Source organism: Emydura macquarii, unplaced genomic scaffold (genome assembly GCF_026122565.2).
Source record: "Emydura macquarii macquarii isolate MOO-44397 ecotype Brisbane River unplaced genomic scaffold, CSIRO-AGI_Emac_v2 contig_2636, whole genome shotgun sequence".
NCBI lineage: Eukaryota > Metazoa > Chordata > Testudines > Chelidae > Emydura > Emydura macquarii.
Window position 1 is genome coordinate 40,277,664 of NW_027132773.1, and position 13,884 is coordinate 40,291,547.

At 40.6% G+C, this 13,884-nt stretch overlaps 1 protein-coding gene across 2 annotated transcripts in view; it reads right to left on the reverse strand.

Moving 5' to 3' along the window:
- Window positions 1-13,884, reverse strand: part of MAGI2 (membrane associated guanylate kinase, WW and PDZ domain containing 2) — a 1,036,622-nt gene that overhangs the window by 43,330 nt on the left and 979,408 nt on the right. For both annotated transcript variants that reach the window (XM_067564540.1, XM_067564538.1), the window contains 3 exons: window positions 12,014-12,203; window positions 7,212-7,452; window positions 6,038-6,181 (listed from right to left, as the gene is read on the reverse strand). In XM_067564540.1, coding sequence (XP_067420641.1) covers window positions 6,038-6,181; window positions 7,212-7,452; window positions 12,014-12,203 — 575 coding nt within the window. The remainder of the gene's footprint in view (window positions 1-6,037; window positions 6,182-7,211; window positions 7,453-12,013; window positions 12,204-13,884) is intronic.

Here is a 13,884-nt window from a genome sequence, read left to right on the forward strand (position 1 = left end):
GACAAGGAAGTGGGAGGCATTCTACAAGCGGGTAACAAGATTAGCTAACAAACATGAGCTAGTATTAATAGAGGATTTTAACTTTCCTGATATCTGTTGGAAGACTATTATAGCAAAATATATGTCCTGCAAGTTCATATCATGTGTAGGGGATAACTTTCTGATTCAGAAAGTTTTGGAAACAGCTAAAGGGTCATTCATTTCGGAGCTGGTGTTGATCAACAGGGGTGAATTACTTATGAACATGAAGGTGATCAGGAACTTGGGAGGAAGTGATCATTATCTGATAGAATTTAAGAGCCTAAGAAAGGAGGACATGAGAACAGCAAAACAAGGATATTGAACTTCAGAAAAGCAGATTTCAACCAACTCAGCGAAATAGTAGGCAAGGTCCAATGGAGAGACCAATTAGGAAGATAAGGAGCCAAAGTGGCTGGCAGTTCCTAAAAAATGTAATATTAGAGGCTCAACATCAAGTTATTCCGATGCACAAGAAAGATAAGAAGAGCAACAGGAGGCCAATGTGGCTGCACATGGAGCTTTTTAGCTATCAAAAAACCAAAAGGGATACATACAGGAAATGGAAGGAGGGGCATGTCACCAAGGAAGTATACATGGAAAGAGCGCAAGCGTGTAGGGACAAAATCAGGAAAGCCAAGGCAAAGAATGAGTTACAGCTGGCAAGAAATGTTAGAGACAACAAGAAGGGGTTCTACAAATATGTCAGACAAAAAAGAAAGATCCAGGATGGTATGGACCTGCTGCTCAATGGAAAAGATGAGCTGATAATGGAAGATGATTGGAAGGCAGAGCTGCGCAATGCCTACTTTGCTTCAGTCTTTTCACAAAAAATAACATGTGACCGGATGACTAGCAAAGTTACTGTAGACAATAAAGGGGAAAGGATTCAGATTATGATAAGTAAAGAACATGTTAGATATCTTCTGACTAATTTGAATGAAATCAAGTCAGTTGGGCCTGATGCTATTCACCCCAGGGTGCCGAAGGACTAAGCTGAAGAAATCTCAGAGCCACTGGCAACAATATTTGCAAACATATGGATGAGAGGAGAGGTCTTGGAAGACTGGAGAAGGGCTAGCGTAGTGTCCATCTTTAAAAAGAGGAAAAAGGAAGAGCTGGGGTACTATAGACCAGTCAGCCTGACCTCACAACCTTGGAAGCTACTACAGCAATGTATAAAACATTCAATTTGTGAATACATGGAGGATGAAGAGGTAATCACTAGCAGCAAGCATGGATTTACCAAGAACAAATGTCAAACAAACTTGATTTCTTTCTTTGACAAGGTAACTGGTTTGGTGGATGGGGGGATGTGATGGACATAATATATCTGGACTTTAGCAAGGTTTTTGACACAGTCCCACATGACATTCTGAAAATTAATTTGGAGAAATGAGAGCTTAGTGGATCTACCATTAAGTAGATACATAATTGATTTAGCCATCGCAGCCAATGAATGGAATGATGTCAGATTGGAAGGAGGTCTCAAGTAAGGTTCCACACGGATCTGTTCTGGATCCAGTTTTAATTAACACTCGATGTAGGACTAGAGAGAATATTGATCAAAATTGCAGATGACACAAAGCTGGGGGGGAGGGTTGCCAACACTTTGGATGATAGAGCTAAAATTCAAAGGGATCTTGATAAATTGGAGAACTGGGCTATAGACAACAAAATTAAATTCAGCAAAGACAAATGTAAGATGCTACACTTAAGGAAGAAAAACCAAATGCGCAAATACAGAATGGGGGATAACTGGCTTGGCAACAGCACTGCTGAGAATGATCTGGAAGTTGTGGTGGATCACAACCTCCACGACTCAACAATGTGATGATGTTGCAAAGAAACCAAATGCAATTTTAGGTTGCACAGATAAAGGCATAGCATGCAAGTCATGGGAGGTGACAATACTGCTCTATTTGGTGCTGGTTAGGCCTCAACTGGAGTATTGTGTTCAGTTTTGTTCACCAATGTATAGGAAGGATGTAGAGAAACTGGAAAAGATCCAGAGGTGAGTGACAAAGATGGTCAAAGGGATAGAATGCAAGCCTTATGAGGAAAGGCTAAAGGAATTGGGTATGTTTAGCTTGGAAAAGATGCGACTAAGGGGAGGACATGATGGCGGTCTTCAAATACTTCAAAGGCTATCATAAAAAAGATGGAGAAAAGTTGTTCTCTCTTGCAATGGAGGACAGGACATCCGGCAATGGGTTCAAACTACAGCATAGCAGGTTTAGATTAAATCTCAGGAAGAATTTCCTAACCATAGGAACTGTAGGACAATGGAACAGACTGCCTAGGGAGGTCATGGAATCTCCTTCACTGGAGGTTTTCAAAAGGAGACAGGATAGCCATTTGTCTTCACTGGTTTTGATAACACATGCTGCATCTTGGCAGGAGTTTGACTAGATGACCCCTGTGGTCCCTTCTAACCCTATTCTAATACATTTGCCTTATTTATACCTTATGCCTCAGGATTCTGAGTTTGAATGTATGCTGATAGACTTCCAAATTTTTCAGAGTTTATCCAGACTAAATTGAACCAGCAGACCTGTTGAGATCTGCCAGTCATTAAGGTTATGTGAGGTCTGACGATGAGGAACTGAAAATACAAATGCGGGTTAGACTTGGCACTTTGGGCTTGTCTACATTAGGAAGCTACACATTGTTACTATACTGATACTCTTAAAAGGGGGTACAACCCCACTAGTGTGGACACTGCTTTATTGGTATAAAGGTGCTTTATACCAGTATAGCTATTCTTGTATAGGAAGGGGTATAACTATAGCAATGTAAGTCACTCTTATACCAGTATAACTGCATCCACCCAGCGACTTTTACAGGTATAAATATAATGATTAAAAACCTGACCCCTATCTGAAATAGTTACACTGGTAAAATTGTTAAGTGTAGAGCATGCCTTAAAATCCAAACACAGTCCATGGTAGCTTAACATTTTTCACAATGGTTTACCCAACCTTAACTTCTCCTTTCTTAACTTGATTGGTGTGGTGAATGACAGAGTTATGTATATTATTTTTTATAAGTATCATACGAACCTCAAGTTATCTTTGATATTATCCTGCCTGTCAGGAGTTAAATCCAAGGAGGTTGTTAAAAGGGAAGCAAAGAGGAAAATGAAACAACGACAGAGATAAAGCTCTTTAAGGGAACAATGGGGAAGCTATTAATTGGGAAATATCCCTTCCTGGCTTCCAGCAGACTGGCATAGTTTATTCTTCCCAAGACTGAAAGTCTATAACCAAAGGGAATCCTAACCCATAAAGACGCTGGCATAGGGAAGAAATGGGCACTAAGTGGGCTGCAGGTAGCAGCAGCTAAAGATGAGCCTCTGGCAGATAGAGAGACACAGATCCTGCAACAAGCAGGCTGGTTCCACTAAGCCAGAGATGGGAATAAACTGTCCTTACCTGACCTCTAACTAGAGAGGTTAAACTTTGGTAAGTATATATGTGTATAGGACTCTTTGTATGCAGTGTTGTAGCTGTGTCGATCCCAGGACATTAGAAAGACAAGAAGGATGAGGTAATCTCTTTTATTGTACCAACTTCTGTTGGTGAGAGAGACAAGCTTTTGAGCTTCCTGAAGAAGATCTCCGTGTAAGTTTGAAAGCTTTTCTTTCTCACCCACAGAAGTTGATCCATATTGAAAGTTGAAAGATATTGATCCATATCGAAGTTGAAAGATATTATTTCACCCGCCTTGTCTCTCTAAGGACTCTCTGTTGTTTAAACCCATTTTCCTAGATGCTATGTTTCTTTTGGCAAATAAAGGCTGCTTTGTTTTGAAGAAGCTGTTTTTGAGTCACTTTAATCAGCTGGTCACTGGTCCCCAGAGGTAAAGGACTTACAAGTGCCAAACCCAGTTGGATCTATTGGGTTAATATGGCTGGTTAAATAGGCTGCAACCCAGAGATCTGGTCAAGGAGTGGTAAGACTGCATGGTTCCGCGCAGAGAGCTCCCCAAAGCCATGTACTTGCAAAGGACAAAAAGGAGTCTAAGGCATGGCCTGTTGGGTAACGGTGACAGTTGGCTTGTATAACAGCTATATAAATTAGATAAGTTTTAAAATTCATTTTAGAAAAGAAATGAGCATTTTTCATGGACTGTTATAAAATATTTCCAAGTGCGACAGAAAAGAGCAATGAATTGGTAAACTGTCCTTACTTGTTTAAAATGCATATAGTAGTATTCACTCAGTGACTATAAGGTCTATTTTATACTCGTGATATTATTCTATTCAAATGGTGCATATAATTTTACTGATCAGGTCCTTGGCTAAATATGGGAAATTACCTTCAATGATACTTTTCTGAAGGCACCATCCTTTATGGTTCTGTAATCTCAGTCATATGCCCTCAACCCTATGACTTTCAGAGTTTACTGTAAAGGAAGAGCTCTACTGCTTTCCTCACCATTAGTTACAACCTAGCTAATAGCGTATATCCTGGTTATGACTTTTTATTAAGTACAATAAACTATGGTAAAACAGCAATAAAAGAACAAATGAAAACACAAATAAAGAAATTTAAAAGCTAAGGTTCTAATGTCAGTGTTAACTGACATTTACATTACATACACTATATATAGGTAGGCAGTGGTTCTCATTTATTGGGCAGTGCTGGCTGGCTCTAGGTTCCTAGTAGAAGGGGAGTTGTTGGGTGCCCTGTGTTTCCACAGCTTCTGTACAGGCAACCTCCCACTTCTAGGGACTTTGTGACCTGTTCAAAATCCAGGACCAAACTGAGTCTTACCACTGTACGTGCAAAGTGCACTAGCTAACAGTGACACATGGACCGTAACAAAATTTCTGAAAATCCTGACTTGTGTGATGAAATTCTTCACTTTTAATTTTGCAAAAATATGGTCAGACCCCAGTATTCTATAAAGACAGTAAGTTAGACTTGTTGCAGTTGCACGGGATGAAAGTAAAGGCAGACCTTAATTCAGAACTGCAACATTACAGCAGTCCATTCTCTTTCTAATACAGCACCATTTTTCCATTTCCCATCTTTGTGATTAAACATTGGAGCAACAATGCTGCGTGCATTAGATATTTTAAGGAAAACTTTGTGTGCTGATTCTTGTTAATCCTCTTCTAACTGTACTATCATATTGTCTTTCCCCACCCTTTTTTTGTGCACTCAGTGAATTTGTTAGCATTAACATGCAAGTCTAGATGAGCTTATACCTACTCTTCAGCTAAACATTCCGCTACGCTGGATAGACCAAAAGTACATATCATGAGCCATTTATTTTTCTTACATGTAACACATTTTTTAAAATAATGTGGAATTTTCTAAACAAACTTTATAATTTTGTAACAGTCAGTGCACTGATGTGGTTTTTATTATTAGTTATATTACAACAACACCTAGAAGCTCCAACTTAGCTCAATTGTAGCAGGTGCTGTACAAACAAATAGTGAAAGTTAGTCCCTGACTATAAGATCTTATAATTTAAGTGGACGAAACAACTAGGGGTGAGATTGAAGTGAAGTGATTTCTTCAAGGTCATAAGGGCACAGTGGAAGAGCGACGATTAGAACCCAGGTCTTTTGATGCCCAGTCCATTGTCCAAAGCACTAGATCACCTTGTCTTATATTTGGGCTATGGAAATGAATAATCACTCTGCTATTAATTTTATTAAGAATGCAAGAAATTCTTCATTCCTTGGAGTTGCTAAGATGTCTAGAAATGAATGAAAGAATATGCAGAAAAATTCAAAACAAAGCAATTAAAAATGACATTCAATCTACAAAGAAATTACTTAGACCTACTGCCTATATAATGTAATTTGGTCAGGTCTTGTTAGGACGTTTAACAATATAGAAGTATTTGTCTTTGGCTAGACAAGTGTTATAGGATTTCTGTCTGAGCTTGTCACAAAATGCACAAAATGTTTCTCACATGCAGCCCACAAAAACCTGTTAAAATAAATATATTCCTTAGAATGTATGTTATGGAACTCTTTCAAAAGAGCTACATTACTCACCCTCATCCTTCCATTTCTTATTGCTGACCCATCTTCTGCTAACCTCAGCACATACAAATCCATTTTGTATTCCCTTCCTCCTCGAATACTAAATCCAAATCCTTTGGCTCCCTTCTCCATGTCAACAGTGAAATAATCAAAATCCTGTATAGACACAGAGAGTAAAAACAAATTAACTATATGAATGGATTTGTTCACATTAAGTTAAAAAACACAACCAAGTCCTTGAATGTGTAATGTTTGAATGTGGAATTACCCAATATGCTTGTGCAAAGAAGTCATTTAAAATATACTTTCTACACAGGCAATAGGCATGTACATATTTCCATGAAGACAGCATGTGTGCCTGCTTTGAAAATATGGCTCTAGAAGTGAACTTTGGATTGACCTAGGAATGTGGTGTTGACTGAGGGCTTCTGGAAACTTAGATAATGTGCCTTTTGGTTTAATATACTTTCTGACATCTGCTTTTTCCCTCTTTATGCAAGGAAAGAGGGAGATTTTTTTTTAACCCAAATTTGCACTTGATCCATCAACCCTGACACCTATTAGTAAACATCACTCATGAGAGCATTCCCATTAATATAAACTACTACCATAAGGCTTACTTCTGGGAATAAGCATTGCAAGAAAGAGACATCTGGTAATTTGTGTATAGATCGTTTCTGCCGGCATAGATTATTTCACATCAAATCCAAACACCCATAAAATTGATCTTCTGAAAAAGGAGAAGTTTCCTTTATAGCCACAAAGCCATAGAGCTGTCTGTAATTTTTCTGATTATAAATAAGCTCTCTCTTCTACAGTGACAGAAAGATGATATTTATGTGGAAATTCCATCTGAACTGGTTACAGCCAGAGTTCATTGGTTTAGGGCTGGATTGTGCCTTTAAGGCACAACTCATAGTAAGAGACTATTTATGCTGCTGGTATACAGTGGCTTGAGAAGAATAATGTTCTGGAAAGTGGGTTTTTCATCATTATTTTAACTCTCTAAAATATTAAAAATAGTGTACTTGCAGTGTTATTTTAATCATAAAAATAGCATAGCACATTACACGCATTAACGACGTTGGAATTAATTTCTTCTGCAAAAATATTGGAATTCAGAATAAAACTGCTAAAGTCAATTTAGAGACACTGCTTTCAGCTCTGTGATTATTTCACTTTGTACCTGGGGCTGCCTGTAATCTGACAGAGGATATTGCCTTGTATCAGGAGAATGTTGTCTATAATCTATTAAAGGTGGCTGCCTGTAGTCCAGAGGCGGTGGCTGCTGGTAATCCACTACTGGAGGATGCCTGTAGTCTAACGGAGGCTGTCTGTAGTCTGCTGAAGGCTGCCTGTAGTCAGTATATGGAGGTTGTCGGATGTCAGGTTTCACATCCTGTCTTGCTTTTACTTCTGACCTATAACTGAGTAAGTTAGAATGATTATTTTGGGTCTTTAAAGTTACAATGCTAAAAGAATGCTGTACAATGTACAATGCTAAAAGAATGTGTAGGAAGGCATTAAATGCAATACTGAGAGATTAAAAAGCAACTGAACAGCTGTAAAACTGGCTTCACTGAAAGGCAGATGGTGCATCTGAATTGAGTTTTCCAAGGCAAAAGTTGAGGTATCTAAAATTAGAGATTACTTTTGACAATTTGGCCCTCAGTGACATATCCAAAGATGCACAGTATAATTCCCCATAGACCTCAATGGGAGCAAGATTGGGCCCTAAGTGGCAGTGGCAGGAACAGAACCCAGGAGTCCTGACACGCACGTACCTTGTCTAACCCAAAGACCAAATTTCACACAAGAAAATATAATACAAAGCAAAAAACTGTTGTTGTTTTCCCAGAACGTGGATGATTCAGAGGCTTTTCAGCCTCTGTATTTTACGAATGTAAAAGTTATTGTTTTTGTGAGCTCTCAAATTCAGAAATGCACATATAAAATCATATAAGATTAGAGTTGGAAGGGACCTTAGGAGGTCATCTAGTCCAACGCCCTGCTCAAAGCAGAACCAACCCCAACTAAATCATCCCAGCCAGGGATTTATCAAGCTGGGCCTTAAAAAACTCTAAGGATGGAGATTCCACCACCTCCCTAGGTAACCCATTCCAGTGCTTCACCACCCTCCTAGTGAAAAACTTTTTCCTAAACCTCCTCCATTGCAACTTGAGACTGTTGCTCCTTGTTCTGTCATCTGCCACCTGCCACCACTGAGAACAGCCTAACTCCATCCTCCCTGGAACCCCACTTCAGGTAGTTGAGGGCTGCTATCAAATCCCCCCTCACTCATCTCTTCTGAAGACTAAATAAGCCCAGTTCCTTCCGCCTCTTCTCATGTACTCCAGTCCCCTTATCATTTTTGTTGTCCTCCGCTGGACTCTCTCCAGTTTGTCCACTCCCTTCATGTAGTGGGTGGCCCAAAACTGGACACAATAAGGGTAATAATGATTTCTCTCAATCTGCAGACACTGCTCTTACCATTGCAGCCCAATATGCTATTAGCCTTCTTGGCAACAAAGGCACACTGTTGTCAAATATCCAGCTTCTTGTCCATTGTAACTCCCAGGTCCTTTTCTGAAGAACTGCTGCTTAGGCAGTCAGTCCCCAGTCTGTAGCAGTGCATGGGATTCTAAGTGCAGGACTCTGCACTTGTCCTTGTTGAACCTCATCAGATTTCTTTTGGCCAATCCTCCAATTTGTCTAGGTCACTCTGTATCCTATCCCTGACCTCCATCATATCTAACACTACCCCCAGCTTAGTGTCATGGGCAAACTTGCTGATGGTGCAATCTACCTCATCCTCCAGATCACTAATGAAGATGTTGAACAAAACTGGCCCCAGCACTGACACATGGGGCACTCCGCTTGTTACCGGCTGCCAACTAGACATTGCACTGTTGATCACTACCCATTGAGCCCGATGATCTAGCCAGATTTATATCTACCTTATAGTCCATTCATCCAACCCTATCCTCTTTAACTTGATGGCAAGAATACTGTGGGAGACTGTATGAAAAGCTTTGCTAAAGTCAAGGCATATCACATCCCCCACTGTTTCCCCCATATCCACAGATCCAGTCATCTCATCAGAGAAGGCAATCAGGTTGGACAGGAATGACTTGGCCTTGGTGAATCCATGCTGACTATTGCTGATCACCTTCCTCTCCTCCAAGTGCCTCAAAATGGATTCCTTGAGGACCTGCTCCATGATTTTTCTGGGAACTGAGGTGAGGCTGACTGGTCTGTAGTTCCCCGGATCCGCCTCCTTCCCTTTTTTGGAGATGGGCACTATAATTGCCTTTTTCCAATTGTCCAGGACCTCCTCTAGTCATCACGAGTTTCAAAGATAATGGCCAATGGCTCTGCAATCACATCAGCCAACTCCCTCAGCACCCCCATAAACTTGTGCATGTCCAGCTTCTCTAAATAGTCCTGAACCTGTTCTTTCACCACAGAAGGCTGCTCACCTCCTCCCCATTCTGTGCTTCCCAGTGCAGTAGTCTAGGAGCTGACTTTGTCTGTGAAGACAGAGGCAAAAAAGCATTGAGTACTTCAGCTTTTTCCACATTATCTATGACTAGGTTGCCTCTCCCATTCAGTAAGGGGGCCCACACTTTCCCTAACCTTCTTGTTGGTAACATATCTGTAGAAACCCTTCTTGTTACCTTTCACATCCCTTGCTAGCTGCAATTCCAATTGTGCTTTGGCTTTCCTGATTTCACCCCTGCATGCCCAACCAGTGTTTTTTATACTCCTCTCTAGTCATCTGACCAAGCTTCCACTTCTTGTATGCTTCCTTTTTAAGCTCACCAAAGCGCACGTGTTTAAGCTCCCCAAAGATTTCTTTGTTAAGCCAAGCTGGTCACCTGCCATACTTTCTAATCTTTCTGCACATCGGGATGATTTGTTCCTGTGCCCTTAATAAGGTTTCTTTAAAATACAGCCAGCTTTCTTGGACTCCTACCCCCCCCCCATATTAGCCTCCCAGGAGATCCAGCCCATCAGCCCTCGGAGGGAGTCAGTCTACTTTTCTGAAGTCCAGGGTCTGTATTCTGCTGTTCTCCTTTCTTCCTTTTGTCAGGGTCCTGAACTCTACCATCTCATGGTCACTGCTGCGCAGGTTGCTACCCACCTCTACTTCCCCTACCAAATCTTCCCTGTTTGTGAGCAGCAGGTCATGAGGAGCATGGCCCCTAGTTGGTTCCTCCAGCACTTGCACCAGGAAGTTGTCCGCAACAATCTCCAAAAACTTCCTGGATCATCTGTGACTGCTATATTGCTCTCCCAGCAGATATCAGGGTGATTGAAGTCACCCATGAGAACCAGGTCATTTGTACCTTCTATTCTTTGTACCAGCCATTATCTGGCTTATAGAAATAAATCTTTGATATAGCATCCATGAATATAGTGTATACTAAGTGCTCTGATTCACTGAAAGATGTTATGGCTGCAATTCCTAGTTAGTCATTCTAAGATTTAAATACAGATCTGACATATGATGCACATTTGTGAATGAAGGAAATATAATTTGATTAATAAGAATTTAATATCATATTGTTTTACTTGCTATATGGTTGAAAGAAGATTAAAACAATCTTTTTTGTCTGATGTTTATTTCAGAATCTGCTTTAATAAAGCTTCAGCAAGTTGTCAGGCACCTAGTAATAACACCCACATCATGAAAAGGGAATCTGTACTGGGTTTTCGAGGAAGATGCTTAGTTATGCAAATGAATGCATTCAACATGTGGAATTATTCTGAGCATCTATTCTGAGTTTCCTGTCTTTGTTCATTTATCCCTTGAAATAAGTTGCATAAGAAGATGTCTTTGTCCTAGGCTACAACAGTTACTTTATTGTTACAGTATGCATTTCTGTAAAGTAGCCATTAGTAGCTATATTTCCAACCAGACAAATAGAGATAAAAAGGAAAACTATTTGAAACTTGAATTATTTTCATAGAGATTGCAAATATAGAACTGACACACATACTTTTAAAACTTGTACAAAGTTCTCATAATGGGATCTATTTTTTTTTATATCCAAGCTTCTTAACTTCTTTACTTCTTTAGCACAGTGATTCCATGTAACAAGAACATAGAGAATATAGGCTTACTGTAATATTCAGTCTGTTTAATAAGAAAAGTACATTTTTTTATTTGTAATTTAAAAATATTAAATATGATTTAGGATTTTGACTGACTGATACAGAACAACTTTTTTCTGGTGTATGACTTTATAAACCAATTGTAATATATTACAAATGGGTAAAATAACTACCCTATGTCAGCTCACAATAACAGAAGTATTTCTGGAACACTGGACAATTTAAGACAAGTTCACTATATACTGCCATATCTGTATCCCAGGAGATGATGCTATATTATACACAAGTTATAACAATAATACTTCTTGTTGAATATGTAAATAAGTGCATTAATGCTTATACCTTACCTGACTTTCAGTAACATAGGGGACAGACCATCCTTTTAGAACTTTAAAAAATTAACATACTTTATATGCCCCAAGCTAAGGTCCCAATCCGGCAAATATTTATTACTGAGCATAGTACTGACCAATGGAACTACTGACGGCGTTTGAAAAGCATTTCTAAGACTGGGTTCTACAGTTATTACGTTAGCAGAAACATGTATCTTTTTGGAACTGGCACTTCCAGGCAGGTGTCTAACAAAATGTAAGGAGAAGGAACTTGAAATACCCAAGAAACCAGTGTGCGAGTGCGGGAAGGTAGTTTTGATAGATCCTTGTGTAGACTGATGTCTCTCAGACATATAAGTGAATGACACTTTTCAGTTTAATCTAACACACACAGTATCTGTTATATAAATGTTACAACTGGAATGTTGGCAACAAGTAACATCATAGGTCACAGTTGTTAGAAATGGAGAGATGCTTGATTGGCTCGTGGTTTCATCCCGTACCTAAAGAAAGCAGAATGTGGAGTAGCTGCTCTTACCTGTTTTCATGTCCTTGTAACTGGAGTGGTTGTGGAGGTGGTGGATGTGCTACAGGGCTGTGGTGTGCTACAGGGCTCTGCTGTGCTGCTGGACTCTGTTGAGCCATCGGGCTGTGCTGCTGCGCCATGGGGCTCTGTTTCTCTGAGCTCGGTGCTGAAGCTGGACTATTCAGCTCTGCATAATAGGAAGCTGGAGATGAAAGAGCTGGCACAGTGTAGCATATGATAAAGAGTAAAGGTAGACAATAATCATTTTTGGTAACACTCTACTGCCAATAATTTATGTCTTGTTGCTTTTATTATCTTGGCTCATAATTAGATTTTAAGATATCTAAAACTATTAGACTTCATTTGATTGTCTCTGAGATCTGTAATCTTGGTCACCTTTACAACTGTGGCTGACACATCTGCTATTTAAAACTCAACTGGAATGGGCAAACAGCTTCTGTGTTTCATAGTTTCTTTTAAAAGCCTAGAAATATTGATATTTGGAAACTTTTTATTTTGGGAGACCAAAGGATCTTACTGCTTCCATTGCAGTTATGGGATGGCAAACTGTTGCAACAAGATTTAAAATGTTTTGTTTGCTCTTGCTGCTTTTGAAGTCAAATGGTGTTTTACCATTGTCTTCAACGGGAGAAATCTCAGCTCCATTATGTGAGTGTTCAGGTTAGGTAACAGACAGTGGAACCAACCTTTATAAATACACATTAACCAGCTATAATGATCATTTATATCACAATAGCATGCAAAATGTGCTAGGAGCTGTACAAATATACAGCTGTACAGTGTAGTACCCACACTCACCTCCTCAAACACCTACAATGATGAAGGGTAGGGAAAGGCATACAATATACAGATAAAGGGCTAGACTGTGGCTTTGCCAGAAGCAAGGAGGACCAATCTGCCTCCAGGATACCCCTGCTCCAGGTTGAGGGAAGAAGCAATACCCTGCACTAGGCTTACACATGGTACAGAATATTTTCCCCAATATCTGGGCTGTACATTTATGTGGGGGAGGGGGAAGGGAGGGAAGCAGAGAGAGAGAGAGAGAGTGAATGTGCCTGGGCTCTGCTCACAAGCACAAGAGGGGATATAGCAGCTCTGCAGAGGTTACTTATTCCCAGATGCTGCTACATACAACGTGTGTAGCTGGTGCAGGTATGTGAGGGGGACCTTCCTCCCCTTTGCCACTGGACAAGTAGGGCCACAATGTAGCTCAAACTGATCAGTGAAAAAATTAGCACATGATTTAAAAGTGTTGCGCTGTATGTATAATATTATATATTATATATATACACACACACACACACATTCTGTGATGGGGAAGGGGAGTCTGCCCTACACTGGCCACTAAGAGGTTAATAGAGCTCTAGAGAGGCTGCACAGAAGGCAGCCAGTTAGAGATGGGTTGAGAGGAGCAGCCAATCAGGGCCTAGCAGGCCCTTATGAGAATAGCTGCAGGGCAGAGCAGGGTCAGTCACTCCCTGGAGCTCAAGGAGGGAGAACTAGCTGCCTTGCAGGCTAAAGACAGCTAGTACCTGGGACAGACCAGTGCTGCAGGCAGGGGCCAGGTGAACTAAGGAGAACTTCAGGCTTGCTGCAGGAATTTGCAGGTGCTGTGGGTTGTGAGGAAGTGGCCCAAGGGCCAGGGAAATGGACTGAGGAGTTGGAGGGGACAATCAAATGATTGCCTAATATAGGGCCCCTGGAGTAGTGGGTGGGTGTGGTTCCCCCCCCCTTCTGCCTGTCACCGGGGAAGTGGCTAGACAGAAGACTGCATTGGCCACTGGGAAAGTGGCTGGACATGGACTGCAGGGACAGCTCCCGTAGGGGAGAGCACACAGTGTGATACAGCTGAAGGCACAAAC